Source organism: Rhipicephalus microplus, chromosome X (assembly GCF_043290135.1).
Source record: "Rhipicephalus microplus isolate Deutch F79 chromosome X, USDA_Rmic, whole genome shotgun sequence".
Taxonomy (NCBI): domain Eukaryota; kingdom Metazoa; phylum Arthropoda; class Arachnida; order Ixodida; family Ixodidae; genus Rhipicephalus; species Rhipicephalus microplus.
The window spans coordinates 375268377-375286053 of NC_134710.1; the positions used below are offsets into that span (position 1 = coordinate 375268377).

Sequence of the window (17677 nt, forward strand, 5' to 3'; positions counted from 1 at the left end):
TCGCGAAATATGTCTTGGTACACCACAGGAGTAGCAAACTGTGAGAGGTTGAAACTCTCTTTGTTCGTCGATGAATCGAACATCGTCTTCCCTGGCGTAGTGGGTCGGTTCGTTCCGTATATCATAGGGATAAACCGGGCGTCGCGAAGAAGGCGGACGGTGGGGGCGTCGGTCATGGCGAGGAGCTGGCAAGCGTGGTGCTCTCCTTGGCTGTGGGGGTGCGCTGTACTCAACAGCTGCTGCACTAACCATCGATTGCCAAGGGGTCGTAGAAGGCGGCGGCGCAGTCACAGCCTCACGTGGCACATATACCGAATGTTGGTCGTTTACAGAATGGTGATCAACTGCTGAATGCGTCTGTTCTCTATAGCGAAAAAGTTCTTCGCGAACAATCTCTCGAATCGTCGAGGACAGGTCTGGGCAGCTGCTCGTGTCGATGCTGGCAACCGTTGTAACATTTGTAAGCCGGCCGAACTTAGGAGCAATCCTGCGCATTTTCAACTGTTCGAAAGTTCGGCAATGCCGAATCACGTCGGACACCGAGCTCAGGTGCTCTTTTCCGATGAGAAAATTATATACATCTTCGGCTATGCCTCTCAGCAAATGCCCTACTTTGTCGTCTTCTGACATCTGATCATTGACCACCTTGTAGAGCTTCAGCACATCCTTTATATACGTGGTACATGTCTCACCTGGAAGCTGCGCTCGTTGAGATGATGTCTGCTCTGCCCGCTTCCTTTTGACGCTCGAGTCGCCGAACCACGCTTTCAGCTCTGCAACAAAAATGTCCCACGTCGTCAGTGTGTCCTCGTGGTTTTCGTACCACAAGAGCGCAGTATCCGTAAGGCAAAAGACCGCATTGCTGAGCTGAGCGGCGGCATCCCAGCCGTTGGACTTGCTGACTCGCTTGTACTGGACGAGCCACGCGTCGACATCCTCTCCCGATTTTCCTCTGAAGGTTGGCGGGACTCGGTAGTAGGGCACGGAACCCATTGGAGTTGGCCTTGAAGCGTTAGATGGCTGATCTTGGGCCATTACGATCGGCGCAGGCGGGAGTCCGGCAAGGCGGCGGCTGCGGCGTAGTCCAGGTAGTGAAGCTCCTGTCGTTGGGCTTGTCTTACCCAGCACCTCCACCAATCTGTTACGCACAAGGAGGACCAGGACGTATACGGCTGAAGGGGGCCGTTTATTTTTGTCGCGAAGAGAAGCGCCGGAGCGGCCAACAGGTTGATGATCGCAGTGTCATCGTCTTCTTCCTTTCTCCAGCTTCGGGCAGCCAGCCTGTTCGCCCATCTTCGTTTTCTTCCCAGGCATGCGTAACTATATATATATATATATATATATATATATATATATATATATATATATATATATATATATATATATATATATATATATATATATATATATATATATATATATATATATACATCAAGCCATGCCGGGTTTTGTTTATGTTTGTTTTTGAGCCAGGCTGGTGCTGAAAATTCGGTTGCGCAAAAATTTTATACAAGCGTTATGTTGGGAAGGAACCGCGTTAACATAAGCACTATAACGGGGCAGAAATTTAAAGTAGCAACAAGGTGTAACAGAATGCGAATTGTGTAAGTAGGCGTCACGCAACGTGAATTGCATGATGAGTTGACCGCTGAATGTTTCGAACCCATCACAAAGGGTTAAGTTATAATTGTTGGTCTTCGTCAGCCGCCAAACCAATCAATGTAGTATATCGAGTACCTTAAGTCATAGAGTCATAAGGTTTGTGAATACGCGGGTCAAGCCTTACAGCTCTATCTAAGTCTGTGTGAATGTGCGACTCGATGGGAGCCTGGGTGAGCCAACTCATGAGTTTGTTTACCTACCTATGGTCAGCAAGTTGTCGGATATAAATGGAACAAAAAAAAACAAAAGAAAACACTGAAAGCTTAAGTGAAGTACACAACCAATGTAGATAACTGCAGTACGCGTGCATTTTACTGACTGAAAACATATCTACGCCACCTCGGTTTAAGATGATTATTTTTACTGTCCATTTATGAACCTTAGCGTGTACAATGAAACAAAAATAAAACTGCTCACTTACCTAACTCGCCTAACCTAACTTACGTAAAAAAATAACACGCAAATGTGACAATGGTTGAAGTTAGGCGAACTGTCATCACCCGCATTTAAGCGAGATCTGACCGCGTACATTCAGGCTCAGACAGGTCAAGCTCCCTAACGTATTAAATTAAAAATTTCCAACGAAGCTTGTAGTCCTGAATAGGCACGTGCATACATTAACAGGAAACAAGTTACTTTGCCGATTACATCCGGAAACTTAGCAACAAAAAACCGAGGGAACCTGAAGAAAGAAAAATAAGTTCGTGACTGCTGTCATCACTTTATCACAGGAAAGGTTATTTTCCAGTTATGTCCTGGTTTGCCACGTATACTTACGTGATATCGAGTCGCTTTCTCCAGAATGCGACCTAGACTCACAGCAACCTTTGCTCTTGAATAATCGCGCACCTGGTGTTGATAATTGAGGCTAACGGTGCAACATATGAAAATGCAGGACAACCTTCTTTTGCAGGACAACCGGCCAATTTCATGGACGACGCAAACCCCCATTGGGCACCGAGCCTACTGCTGGGCTACCGAAAGCACTACTAGTTCGAAAGCACTACTTTCGAAAGCACTATCGAAAGCACTACTAGTTCAGGAAGTCTCCGCGCGTCACGGAAGGCAGCAGATCGACGTTCGATACCGATGCGGACTTCGTACGGGTCAATGTCATCACACACTTCAATTTTCGCTCGGTAACGTACACGAGTCGGCCTTACAAGCTCATCGAAGTACGACGGGCAAAGCGCGTGCATGTTTTTTCTCGCCCTTATCGCACGAATGACGCCGACAAGTTCCCACGCAGCTGCACGCGTAGCCTGGCGGACCCTTACATTTTGCCGAATTAGCCCTCACGCATGATCGCAATTTAGAATAGCGCAAAAACACACAAAGACACAAGAAGAGGGACGATACAGGGACTAATTTTTCTCAATTGACGTTTATTTTCAGAAAGAAAACGTATATGCCGACAACTGGTCATGCGCATTGACTCCGTCCAACAGGAAAACATAATCTGCACTTTCCTTTTCCCCTTGCAGCCCTGAAACAAGCAAACCTACAATTTTTTTTACTATCACAAAAATGGGTGGCTTATGCCCTCGTCTCTCAATCTTGCAATGAAAATGCTTCGGCTATAACTCTGGTTATTTGATCCCCATGTTGAAATACTAATATGGTTTGCCATGAAAAAACGGGGTGCATTTAAGATTTTCCGCTATAGCATGTAGTGATTTGCATAATTAGATTTTTCTCTATTCCACAATGACATTCGTACCAACTAGCTCGGATATTCATTTCTACGACATGATAATATCAAGAACCGTTGATCGCGTGGTCTTCTAAGGAAGTTCGTTGGATAAATACAGGGATGACTATAGACATCAACACTTACTTGCCCTTTCGCATAGCTGCTGCTTCCGGCCTCACAGGTTCTAATCAGTCCTCAACCAGCCAAAACTGTATCCAAAACAGAAGTCAGAAAATAGTAATAAACACATCCTTCTGCATACGTCCGAAGCCGCTTGCACAAACACTAGACAAATCCATATTAAGACCCACTTTTCTTTCCTCGCCCTGGTGGTCTAGTGGCTAAGGTACTCGGCTGCTCACCCGCAGGTCGCGGGATCGAATCCCGGTGGCGGCGGCTGCATTTGCGATGGAGGCGGGAATGTTGTTGGCCCGTGTGTTCATATTTCGGTGCACGTTAAAAAACCCCAGGTGGTCGAAATTTCCGGAGCCCTCCACAACGGCGTCTCTCATAATCATATGGTGGTTTTGGGACGTTAAACCCCAGAAATCATTGAAACCCACTATTATTTATGCTAGTTGAACGATTGCAGCGTCAAGAATGTCTCTAGTTATTATAGTATAGGAAGCTCTGATGGTCAAGGTATTTAGCACCAGCCTCCGTTTCCCGTTCCGCTGCTTCTCTGATCGTCCTATAGACATAGCACCACCGAAAGATTCGAAATGTCAAAGCGCGTGAAGATGCAAACTAGTTTGGGTAGTGTTATACATTCCATGCAGCTATATTGTTTTTTATGTTGGCTTAAACCATCCATTACACGAAGAAACATCGGACATTTCTTGGGGGTGCCAATGCGGCCGCACGTCGAAATGGTGAGGTCCCTAGATAAAACAAGTTTTTTTTTTATCTAGGGACCTTACGAAATGGTAGGGCAGAGCGCGATGATGAGAATCGGAGAGGGCAGCTAAAAAAATTACGGTACCTTTCGATTTCTTATGGAACGACATTATTCTGACTGACATATAGAGATACCTCGATGTCTCGATCTGTACTGAGTACACGCTTGCAATATTTTGTTCTCGCCAATTTTAAAATGTTCGTCGACATGAGCTAAAAGTGTCAGCGGTCCTTCAAAGTACACATATGTCACGAGTGCTGTCTGCGCATAGCTCTACTGAGTATTAGGTGCGTCGTTTTTAGTAACAAAATCGGCCCCATATACGTGACTATTCACCTTTATTTCCTTTTGTTGGCCCCCATAGAGATACCGCCCCGCCGCGGTGGTCTAGTGGCTAAGGTACTCGGCTGCTGACCCGCAGGTCGCGGGTTTGAATCCCGGCTGCGGCGGTCATTTCCGATGGAGGCGGAAATGTTGTAGGCCCGTGTGCTCAGATTTGGGTGCACGTTAAAGAACCCCAGGTGGTCAAAATTTTCGGAAAATTTCCGAAATTTCATCAAATTGGGCACAGTGGCACAAGAGATGTTCAATAGTCTCTATACAGTTGCAGCTTTCACACATGGATGAATCTGCCATGCCAATGCCATGGCTGAATGACTAAGTAAACGCTACCTCAGTCCACAGCCGGCACAGCATTGTAGCGTCACGTCGAGAAATCTTGGATGGCAGTTGTTTTTGGAGTAATGACCTAAGATTCTAGGTCGATGATTGCAGTTAAGTGGAGAATTCCAGTGCGCAAGCGTGGCATTATGCGCGATGTGACGAAGTTCTCAAGCTGCGTCTACTCTTGACAAGGGTATTAACAGTGTGGGCACATCGGGCAGCGTCGTCGGCGGGGTGGTGACCACTGATGCCACAGTGGCCCGGCAACCATTTTAAAACAATATCGTGTCCTTGATCAGCGGCGCGATGACAAATTTCGCTAATACGATACACCATCTGGTGGTAGTTTTCGCGTCGTAGACTTCGCACGCATTGAAGAGCTGCCTTGGAGTCGCAGAAAATGGCCCATCTACTAGGGAATTCTCGCGTAACAAACTCCACAGCGGCTCGAAGAGCGGCGAGCTCGGATCCCGTAGATGTCGTGACATGTGATGTCTTAAATTTGACGGTGATTGATCGAGATGGTATGACAAAGGCACCTGTCGAACTTCCCGAGACCGAACCGTCCGTGTAAACATGAATTCGGTTAGCATACGACAAATGCAGAAGGTGCAGTGAGATCTGCTTGAGGGCTGCAGATGACAGGCTTGCCTTTTTAGTTATCCCCGGCACTTCAAGGTGCACAGTCAGTCTTTTCACGCACCACTCTGGAGATAGTGGTATGGCTGCGGGCGAGAATCTCCACGAGATGGAATTCTAGTTAGCCGCAACAACTTTGGAAAACGCTGCCTTTGGTCTTTCTAGTGGCAAGCTAGCAAAGTGGTGGTTAGGCACTCTGGATATGTGGCGGATATATGTCCGGAGTGTGTCGACAGTTATATATGTCGTGTTCGAATGGTCTTTAGCAATACCAATTGTTGCTAACGTATTAGCGCACCGAGGCAGCCCCAAGCATGTGTTGAGGACTTGGCCTTGAATGCTTTGCAGGACCCTGATGTTAGTTTTTCCGGTGTTGGAAAGCACAGGCGTGCTACACCGCAAATATCCCAAGAAGAGCGCTCTGTACAGATGAAGCATAGATGACACTGATGTGCCCCATGTTTTACCAGTGAGAAATCTCATCACGTGTGTGATAGAGCTGAGCCTCTTCTTCAAGTGCGAGATGTGAGCACTCCACGAGAGATCTCTGTCGATAATGACGCCCAGGAATCGGTGACGTCTCGTATACGAAAGGCTCACGTTGTTGATGGAAACAGGATAATAGATCATGGGCTCGCGGGTAAAAGGCACTAAGGCGCACTTCTCGGTGGAAATTGTGAGGCCTCGAGCATTGAGGTACGTCGACATTATTCGCGCTGCTTTGTGGAGCCGTGCGCGTACCTGGGGTCATGTCACTGCTGAAGCCCAGATACATATATCACCAGCGTATGTAGAGATATTGACTGATTGAGGTAGACTTTGTACAAGGCCAATGATCGTGAGGTGAAACAGCGTAAGGCTGAGAACCCCGCCTTGTGGAACACCACCAGCGGTGTAATGAACAACGGTACGGCATTCCGCAGAAAGCACGAAGAAGGATCTCCTCCGTAGGTAGTTCCGAATGTATGGAAACATTTCTCCACCGATTCCAATGTTCGCCAAGGCATCTAAGATGGCATCGTGCGTTACGTTGTCGTATGCAGCTTTCACATCGAGGAAATTTGCAACCGAGATGCGCTTGAGGATTTCTGTTGTTGCACAGAGGTTACGAGGTCGGTGACATTATCAATGGAAGAGCGGCCTCTTCGAAAACCAGCCATGGCCTCTGGGTATATATTATAGCGTTCAAGGTACCACTCAAGGCGTTTCAGAACCATTCTTTCCATTATTTTCTCCACGCAACTGGATAGCGCAATGGGTCGATATGATGCCAGATCAAGCGGCGACTTTCCAGGTTTGATGGTTGGTACCAACCAGTCATGGAACGACGCCATCGTTCCATGACTGGTTGTAGCATTTTAGTATCTTGTCTCGGCCGCGTTTTCCAAGATGGCATAAAGCGGCGTATGTAATACCGTTCGGCCCAGGTGACGATGAACGTCTGTAGGTGGATAGAGCTGCATCCAGTTTCTCGAGTGAGAAAAGCATATTCAATTCAGAAACTCGGGCTACAGGAACATCCCCGAGAACTTTGTCATTTATAGTAACCACATTGCTCGCAATCCGCACGCAGAAATCTTCAGCAACGTCAACCTGCAGGCGGCCTTGATGGAGAGCCAATGGGCTGAATGGACGTTGTTGTGGAGTCGAGCCAAGGCCATACACCGTCCTCCATATATGGGACATACGCTTGCGAGGATCGAGTGATTCACAAAATTTCTTCCACCGTTGGTCCTCCAGCTTGTCCATTCGACGTTGAATTTTCTTTTGTAGACGTCGAGCGTCTCTGAGGTCATGAATCGAATTAGTGCGCCTGTACCTCCTCTCCGCCCGCCTACGAGTCGTTTGTAGTCGTTCAAGTTCTATATAAACTTCTGTACGCTTTGATGTGTATTTAAAGGCGCACGTAACCTCTTCCATCAAATTTTTTAGTACCCCTCGAGGCCGCACGCGATATCATCACATGCCTCTTCTACCTTTGTCTTGTACATTGTCTAATTAACTCTTCTGTTAGTTGATGAGGAGGAAGTTGCAAAACCTGAGATCTTCAGATACGTTGGAATATGATCCCTGCCGTGAGTCTCAATATCAGTGAACCATCGCACTTCTTGGGTGAATTGTCGTGACACCAATGCAAGATCCAAGCAACTGCTATATCTCGAACCACGCAAATACGTTGGACTGCCGTCATTCATAACGTTAATTTCGTGGCGTGAGGCGAATTCAGCAAGTTTCCGGCCTCTGGAATCAATCTTTGTGCTTCCCCAAAGCAAGTGATCAGCATTGAAATCACCAATAACAATCCAAGGTCCAGGTGTAGCGGTCAAGATGTCATGTAGTATTTCACCATCGAACTGACCAGATGGTGAGATGTATGCGCCGATAAGCGTGAAGGCTACCTTCTTCTTTGCAACGTGGAGGCATACGTATTGATTTCCGTTATGGGGTTGCACTTAATGTGGAATGTAGGTTAAATCTGTGCGGATATATATAATTACTTTGCTGGGCTCACCACAAGTCGATGAAGTGAAGGCTTCGTAGCCAGAAAGCTTTATCGCTTTTGACAAATTTGGTTCACATATTACTAATATAGGAAATATGTTGCGGAAAACGTACTGTCGAAAACATGAGATCCGTGATTTAAGTCCTCTGGCATTCCACTGTAAAACTGTCGCACTACGTACTTCGTCTCGGAATGAAGGCAGTGAAAGAGCCATTTTGTCTATGCGAAGTTGGCAAGCACTGGACTCAGGGCATCCAATACTGGCACTGTGCATCGTGCTGTAGGCGTATTCGTGTTGCCTATAAGCGTGCGAATGGCATTGATGAGAGACTTGATCAGGTCAAAATTTTACGGTCATGCTTTGTCGCCTCATCTTGGCGAGATGCAGAAAGTGGTGCTACCAGTACACGTTCCAGTTTTTCTGCAGGGGTTATCCTTGGAAGTGATGGCCATGCTTCTTCCAGAGCCTCCTTTTCAGGGGCAGTATTATCAGTGCACGTGTTCCTTCTGTCCGGCGGTGGTGGTGAGGCCGATTCAACGAAAGGAGGCTTTACAGAAGGCTTGATACTGTATTCAGGCTTTCTAGATGAGCGTCTGCGACGATAACAATGTCGCCTGACGACATCAACCGCTTTTCGGTGAGTCGAACGGTCCCTAACCATTTTCTTCATAACCGAAATCTTCTGCCTTATTTTCGGACACTCTTTTGATGTGGCGTCGTGGAGCCCTTAGCGATTCGGGCATTTATAGGAATTAGCTTTACAGTTGTCGGCAGAGTGTGGTGCGCCACAACGAGAACATGTTGTAGGATTTCCACAGACGGCGCTCACATGACCAAATTTCTGACATTTCCAGCACTGAAGCGGCTTAGGGACAAATGGCCGCAGAGCATGTCGGAAATGACGCACCTTAACAAGTGTCGGCAAGCAATCACTCTTAAAGTCTATCTTCACACATCTCGACTTTCCTAGACGGCACACCTGTAGTATTTGGGGCCCATAATTAGCAGGCTTAATAAGAATCGGCAGATCTTCGTTCGAGATGGTCACATCGATGTCATATATGACGCCTGTAGTTGCCTGATTTCCTAGCGGAATGATATTGTGAACAATCATGCCGCCAAAGATGGTGACTTTGCTCAGTAAATCTAACGCTGTCGCTTGAGCGACGTCCACTGCTGCAATATTTTTCCGGGGATTTACTCTGATATCCTTAATACTGTCCGGCGACAGTGCCTCGATCTCTGAAGATACAGCTTGCCTGTTCAGTAGTCTCATGTTGATGGATGGTTGCGTAGGTGAGAATACGACAGTGTACCTCGGCGGGCTTTGCGGGGCCCTCCCAGCAGACGCGTCCATGGATGCCCTGAGCATCTTCCGCTTTGCTTTCTGGCTCATGACGGTCACGTGTTCGTCGTCGGAGCTGTCGGCGCTCTCGGCAGTGTCAATGAGGGTAGCCTCGCTGTCACTGGAAAGGCAGTTTCGCTTCCTTGAGGCTGCCGGCGCTGTCGCCGGCAAATAATTGTAATAATAATAATAATAATAATAATAATAATAAAAATAATAATAAAAATAATAATAATAATAATAATAATAATAATAATAATAATAATACTTGGGGTTTAATGCACCAAAACCATGATATGATTTCAAGGGACGCCTAAGTGGAGGTCTTCGGAAATTTCGACCCTTTGGTGTTCTTTACCGTGCATTGACGTCACATAGTACACGGGTGTCACAAACGAGTGCTCAAAAAGAAAAAAAAGAGCGCGCCGCCGAATTCTGGCGACCAAGCGCCAGAGAGACGCCTCAATGTCAACGCCAAAGAAGAAAACAAGCATCCAAAGACTCCCCGGGTGCGCCATCTCTCCCCCCTCGGAAGCGTAGTTTCGCTGACCAACCTCCTCACATCACCGGCCGAGCAAGTCCTTAAATGTGTGGAAGGAAAGGGGCGTGGTGATGTAGAGTTGCGTAACGAGTCGTGGACGGTACTCGAAATGTCTCGCTCTTTCCCCAGCCTTGGCTGTGCATCGCGCCGACGAAACGTTTAGAATTTTCTGGAATCTAGCGCCAAAAGTATTTTAGCGGGCAACGGAGAAGGGAAATCAGGAGAAGAAAACAGTTTATGCCAGTGTGCATAGGCAAGAGATGAAGCAACTTTTGTGCAAGTGTACGTAGGGTCGCCATGTCGGCGAAGGCTTTTGTCGTCAGTGACAAAGCAGGAGATGAAGAGGGTTGCCGCCTGAAGGGTGAAGGCTGGTGCTACCAGCAGAAGAATAGTGTGAGACTACTGCCAGAGAGCGAAGACGCGTCCTGCAATCGCAACGCGTGGGAAGCCGACGTGTTACGGGCGAAGAAGTTTGGTGCTTGGAGAGCAGCCAATTGAAGACGCGAGGTTTCCTGGAAGAGAAACTTCGGGGGCAGCGGAACGACAACAGCGCTGGACTTTGAGTGAGTGATTCTTGGAAGAGTATCATTCAGACTTTGTTTCAAGGACTTTGGACTGAATAAGTTTTCGAACTCTTTAGTCTTTAAGTGTCTTTGTGGTTCGATGCATGTAATTGCATTGTAGCGCATATTGTTGTTTGCGTCCGTTGTTTCGATTGTAGCTGTTTGTACTGTGTAGTACGTTGTTTGATTGGTGACATAGTATATTCAACTATTGTCAAGTGTAGATATTTGTGTATTGTTTGATATGCCATATTTGAGAATATAATTTAGTTTTGTTCATCAACTCTCGGCTCTGACTCGTTCTTTGGGCCACAGCCGGCGTCCGATGGCGCGCCAAATTGGAGCACTTCTAAATATTCCGTGCTTTTGTGGTGCAGTCCAGGTGGCCGATACTCCGGCCCTTGGAATCGGCCCGGCGATCGCCTCCCTAATTAACGAGACCTGTTACAACGGGCCTTTAGCATTTCGCCTCTATCGAAACGCAGCGGGGCGGGGATCGAACCTTCGACATTCAGGTAAGGATCGGAGCACCGTAGCCGCTATATCCCCGCGGTGGATCGCTTGTAGCTCAAAGGCAACGAGTAACGCTTCACAGGGCTCATGCTATCGAATCAAAAGCAGCGCAATGTATGGGTAATCTCATATTTATCGCGTGCAATGCTATCCTTTTAGTAAAGACTTGCACAGTGCTATAGGTCCCGCTGCCGCATCGGAACTATGGAGCATCTTCTGGCGTGAAAACACACATACACATGCACTACACCCAGCAGTGACGAAGCAGTAAATGAAACCTAGCTACATGCGTCGGCGCACGAATTTGTACATGATGGGGATTGCGGATCGAGCAGAAATGTGTTCCGGACTTAAACAGATGCACTTGTTTTGTGTCCTCACTTGTCGCTGTCGATTCTGTGTTCGATGTCATACCTTGAAACTGAAGGCAGCTGTCGCATACAAGGAATCAGTGACACTCTTGTCAAATGACACATTTAAGCCTCGAAATAACACATACACAGGTCAAGGAAACCCACAACGACAAGGACGGGCGGTCAGTGTGTATTTGTTTACTCTATGTATGCGTTATTTCGCGGCCCAATATGTCACTAAGCAAATACCCACTAGGCTAACAAACAGACTTGTCAAAACTCTTGGCAAATAGTGGCGTTAACGGCAACACTAAAGATGAACGACGCGTGGTGCCTACAGCGTTGCGAAGACGCGAAGTGTGCACATGGCATTATAAGCGATTTTGCACTTCGGTTTCCAAGGCCCGGCGTGTACTGTATTTTAACGCGTCTGTTGTAGAGAAACGTTGCCGCTTGTGCCAGTCAGGTGACAATAGCAGTGACACTTGCATAGTACAAAAGAGAAAGTGAATGTCAATTATATTCTGGCCTTGAGTTCAGCTTGGATGCTAAAAAAACTCACCGCGGCAAGCTAGGTCGAACATGCAGCTTTTGTATTCCTACAGTCTGTTGTTCCAGTATTCATCATCGCGTGCAACGCAGATATGAATGAAACAGTTCAAAAAGAAACACAAGGTGCATACGGTTTCTAGACAGTATTTTTTGTGTCTTCATATATGCCGATTTCACGTGTTGGTAGTTATCTCTCAATGTGTCCATTTTCGTTCTTTAATATTGTTTTCTTTCTACGACTTGTCGATTCTATATACTCCTACTTTTTTTAAAAAACTTGAATCTTCTATTTGTACTTGTTATTCTGGCGCCTCTTCATGTGTGAATGGCACACTAAAATTTTGTTTGCCGAGATGCTCAGACATGCGCCGTTGCGTAAAAAACAGTTTCATTGTTCTCGAGCTACGTATACATTTCTTTAGTCTGTCTAATTTAGATGTAAAATAATAACACAAAATTGCTTCAAGAACGAAAGCCTCGTTTTATAACGCACTGACCTTTTGCATAAATCGGACGTATTATGTGCAATGCATAATGCTAGAAGCGTGAACACCTGACCCACCGCGCCCCCAAATACTATATATCAATTATTTGGAAGCACGAGACATATCCAACAACTAACAATAGGTTACGCTAAAATAGCACAGGTTTCCTTTTAAATGCTGGATATTTATAGGAACATATAACGCTATCATATAATTATAAATGACTAAACAACACTAAAAGTCAATGCGTGCGTGTTGCTTTTTCTACGCAGTCGCAAGGGCAGTGCCACAAATTGGACATTTTGACTCAGCAGTTGAATCTTCAACTCTTGTTCTGCCATTGTTCGTTTATAACCTTCTTCTGCTAAGCCGAAGTATTGCTGTAATTTCACATTGAATCCATACATTTTGTTAAGTTGTTTAATATTCTGTCGAGATATTTTAAACACCTGCAACATGGGACACCTTATACGCGGCACACGAGGCCAATACATTCACACTGATTTGTGGTAGTTCGCGTAGAAGTAGTAAAAAAGATGCCGCAAACAACATTTTTGAATCTAAATGGCGATGAAGCACGTTATATTTCCTGACGGTATTTTTTGTGTTTATCATGATGCACCGCCACAATCATACCGAACGACAACGCTGGTAGTTTTTAGTGTTAGTGCATCATAAGTGCCGTTCGCAAGTTAAGTGGATACATATGACGGATGGATATGTGGCGTTTAACGTCCCGAAACCATCACGTGATTATGAGAGACGTCGTATGGAGGGATCCGGAAATTTCGACCACCTGGGGTTCTTTAACGTGCACCCAAATCTGAGCGCATGGGCCTACAGCATTCTCGCCTCCGCCGAAAATGCAGCCGCCGCAGCCGGGATTCGATCCCATGACCTGCGGGTTAGCAGCCGAGTACCTTAGCCCCTATACCATAGTAAAGGGGCAATACATATGACTATGATATAGCTATAGTTTCATAGCTGGACGAATAACATACGAAGATGTGCAACAGACTGCTGCGAGGCGGTCGTGCAAAGCATGCGAAGACGCACTGAACACGGTGATACATGTTTAACATTATACTCCACCACAATGATCACTTTCATTGCTACGAGGTTCTGCATATGTTCACAGACACATAAACAAGAAATAATTCACATGTAAATAAGTATGCATGTTTCCCAAACGATTGCTACTCTGTGGGAACGACCATCGCTCCTCGAGAGCTTTATTTTACAGCTGTCACGTAAACCGCACAGGAGAACGCCTGAGCCTTCCCACGTTCTCAGCGTAGAAGAAGGTGCCACCGAACGGCGCAGTGTCGCCGATTTTCCTGCAGAACGCCTTCAGCCAAAATTTTTTTCGTCTCTGAGTCTTCAATTTCGTGACCTTCAGACGCTTTCCTCTTTGACAGAAGGCTAAAAAGACGTATCGATGAGGGCCCGTTCCTTCGGGAGGAGTTGGACCGTTATACTCTACTGCCTGTTCACCCTTGTGCAGTTTCCGCGTGGTGTTGGCATTGATCACCATCCAGTGCAACCAGCTGCGCAGGCTAGGATATTGGCGGCTTGGTGCGTCCGGGTCCAACATGAGCAGCGCGAACGGTGGCACGCAGTTTATGGCGCCCACCAGAGCAACCTCGGGCATTTCAGCTGTCTGCTGGGGCGTTAGCGTGCCGTTTATAGTCACTGGAATACTCCCGTAAACGACCTTAAGCTGGGCCACCGGCGCAGCGCCCAGCGAAAGATCATCCACCAGTCCAGCAGATGTCCATAGATCAGTCCTCGGTCTCAACTGCTCTTGTGAAGGAAAGCCCGCCTGTCCAGCGGGTATCCATAGATTTGTCTTTGTCTGCAGAACCTCTTGCGCACGAACAGGTGATTTTACGAGTGCCGCGTTAAAATCAAACTGCTCCGCCTGGGCTCCACTCTAAAGCGTCAAAAGAATGAACGCCGAAGAAATGCGGATTACATCCATAGCTCACCCGGTTCGCTGCAACTCGTACAGATACTGAACGGAACCGCACGGTATATGCGGAATTAACATACTCGCGAGAACCTGGCGGGCGGCGGCTGCGCTACCGCTGTCCTGCACATATGTAATATACATACAGCGACTGCCGATATACAGCTGGCCATCTGCTGCACGCGTCGTGTGTTTTGCTGATGCTGTCTTTGTCCTTTTGTCTGCACAGCGTTCAGACGGGCTGCTGTGCCGGCATCGGCGCTGATGCGAGGTCTGCCTCACAAATACTGCGTGCTTATTTTAGATGTGAACTTTGAGAAGACGTTCACACGAATGGACTTTCTGTTTCTTGTTTGTAAGTCACTTTGCTGCTGTACGTTTTTTCGTGGTTTTTGTGATTTTATAGTTAACTAGATATTCATACCACCTTAAGTATAGTAACAAAAGCTTACGTAAAACTAGGCTCTAACCCCCCCCCCCCCCCCTTTCTTATAAATGCGTGAGTAAATGTTGGTGTATACTTGATGACCGTTCTTCCTTCCCTCTTGGGCAAATATTACATGTATAATACAAGCCAATTTAAAGCAATAGAGTGAACGAAGCAGGATCAGCAGCACACATCAAATATTCCTAGGCTCCTACAACTGATAATGATATGTGGTGTTTAACGTCCCAAAACCACCATATGATTAGGCTCCTACAAACAGACAAACGAAGTTAGGCAAAACGTGCTTAAACATGCTCCAGATATATACTCTTCTGTATACCAACTTCTACCCTGTCAAGAACAGAGTATTATTATGATCGAGACAAGGCAGTTTTGGAAGGCCATTCGGATTAATTTTGACCCGCGGAGATCATTCACCGTGCATATAAATCTAAGCCCAGGTCTGTTTGCTGCCCTTATTGATCATCTGTAGGTCCGAAAAACAAAACTAGCAAACATCGGAGACATGAACGTAGTATATATGTGGGGTTTAATGTTCCAAAACCACCATATGATTATGAGAGACGCCGAAGTGGAGGGCTCCGGAAATTTTGACCACCTGGGGTTCTTTAACGTGCACCCTAATCTGAGCACACGAGCTCATAAATGTCCCTAAATAAACACTGGAGGGAACACTGGCGCTAGTGTCTATGGAAGCTGCAACTGATTGATTGATTTGTGGGGTTTAACGTCCCAAAACCACCATTTGATTATGAGAGACGCCGTAGTGGAGGGCTCCGGAAATTTTGACCACCTGGGGTTCTTTAACGTGCACCCAAATCTGAGTACACGGGCCTACAACATTTCCGCCTCCATCGGAAATGCAGCCGCCGCAGCCGGGAATCGAACCCGCGACCTGCGGGTCAGCAGCCGAGTACCTTAGCCACTAGACCACCGCGGCGGGGTATGGAAGCTGCAACGCACGGCGCTTCAGCGTGCATGGGAATGATGGGTAGTGCACGGATTTGCCTGTATAATTTTCGTACTTCAGTCTCCACGTGTGTTCGTGTGGCTTGGAGCTGTTTTCTCACGAAACACAAAACAGCAAATGTTCAGCGGTTGCGTTTCACCATCTCATTCTTTCAGGCTTACCATTTTAAATCTGATCACGAAGTTCAAAAGGGTTCATTTTTTTCCGTCGAAACAAACCTAAACAAAACAATAAACGAAGCCACAAGTGCGATTCACCGCTCGCGAGTACGAAGATTAGGCAAATCCTTGTACTACCCATCATTTCCATGGTTGCAGAACGATCGCAGCGCCAGAGTCCCCTCTAATTAGTTCGAGGAAACTTTATGCACGGGCCCACAACATTTCCGTCTCCATCGGAAATGCAGCCGCCACAGCCGGGATTTGGTCGCGCGACCTGCGGGTCAGCAGCCGAGTACCTTAGCCACTAGACCACCGCGGCGGGGCACGGACGAAGTAGAGAGCACGCTTCAGTGCCCACCACTGTCGGTGAGCGAGTGAGTGAGTAGGTTAGTGATGATGATGTTGATGATGTTGATGATGATGATGTCTCTACCACATGGATAATACCCACTCGGAGAATTGGCCAAGAATTGGTTATATGAAATTTTTAGTGATTTATAGTATGAAATATTGACAAGAATATAGAAAAAACATACTTAAAGCAGAAAGAGTAAAATGATTGTTTTTTGCAATTCAGATCAGATTGTAAAATCTTCATCTTGAATATAAATTACAGCAATAGTCTTCCGCACTTTTCTCAAACTACTAATGTACAAGACACGGATTCGTAGCAAGATAGAATACGCCGCTACAGTATGGGATCCGAGTTCAATTAATTTATTCAATGCTCTTGCACTAATCCAAAACAATTCTGTTCGCTTCATTCTTCACAACTACAGTCGTCACGCTAGCATTTCTGCCATGAAAAATTCACTCGAATTGCCGTCTCTTGCCTCTCGTCGTGTGCTCTTCCGCCTTTGTCTATTTCACAAAATTTATCATCATATTCCAACTCTTCGCGAGGCACTCATTTTTAAGCCTTTTTACGTATCCTCTAGAGTTGATTATCCTAATAAAGTTGGTGTTATGTCATGTCTAACCAAAACATGCACCGATTCATTTATTCCCAGAACATCAGTAGACTGGAACCGCCTTCCCGGATCTGTGGCCATCTTGATCGATCATCACTTGTTTCGTTCTGCGCTGACCAGCAATGTATAAACGCCCGCACTCACTAACTTGTTCTGTTTGTACACAATGCTTATATTTTGTTCTTTTTTGTTTAGTTATTTTTCATTCTTAGCTAACATTGTATGAGTAAAAAATTGTGTTTCACCCCCCTTCATAATGCCTTTGGCCCGGAGGGTAGTATGAAATAAATAAACGAATAAAAACTCTGTTCTGGTTCAGCTCAGTACATATATAATAATGCTTACACAGGTGGGAATTTAGAATTGCATTCGTTTTGTTTCATGCCAACTTTGTTCTTGTCTTAGGCTTTCGCTGGTATTTCTTGTACCTAAACATATGCTTGAAACGGTGCAGCTTTTTTCGCTCCTGGACTCCTAACCATCCTACGGGGCGCGAAGTCTGTCCCATGCCTTTACTCACTCGTACCTGTCCCATCGTCGTCGTAAGGGTGGGTTATGACCACGCAGCATTTTCACTGTAATGGCGACAGAGAAACCCCTGAAGTTGCCTTCAAAGAACTTCTTACTTCCCAGTTTCAACGCCGAAACTAAAGCCGAAAACTAGAGGTTGGCCATTGTGAAAAAGACTCAATCGCTTCATTTTTGTTTTTTTCATTCATTGTGTAGCTTGTATCCTTTCGGACTCGA

The 17677-nt window shown here is 46.3% G+C and overlaps 1 protein-coding gene and 1 long non-coding RNA gene across 3 annotated transcripts in view; one reads left to right on the forward strand and one right to left on the reverse strand.

Annotated features, from left to right (window-relative positions):
• Positions 1-14500, reverse strand: part of LOC142775382 (uncharacterized) — a 41762-nt gene extending 27262 nt beyond the window's left edge. Inside the window, exon 1 of the mRNA XM_075876746.1 lies at positions 13906-14500. Within this exon, the coding sequence (XP_075732861.1) occupies positions 13906-14062 (157 nt within the window). The 5' untranslated portion in view covers positions 14063-14500. The remainder of the gene's footprint in view (positions 1-13905) is intronic.
• A 107-nt stretch (positions 14501-14607) lies between these two features.
• Positions 14608-17236, forward strand: LOC142777310 (uncharacterized). 2 transcript variants are annotated; one of them, XR_012888026.1, is made up of 3 exons: positions 14608-14735; positions 16205-16345; positions 16970-17236. It is a non-coding gene; the product is annotated as an uncharacterized LOC142777310 (long non-coding RNA). The 2 variants fall into 2 exon arrangements; XR_012888027.1 differs by having other exon boundaries at positions 16205-16333.
• Positions 17237-17677: the final 441 nt, after the last annotated feature.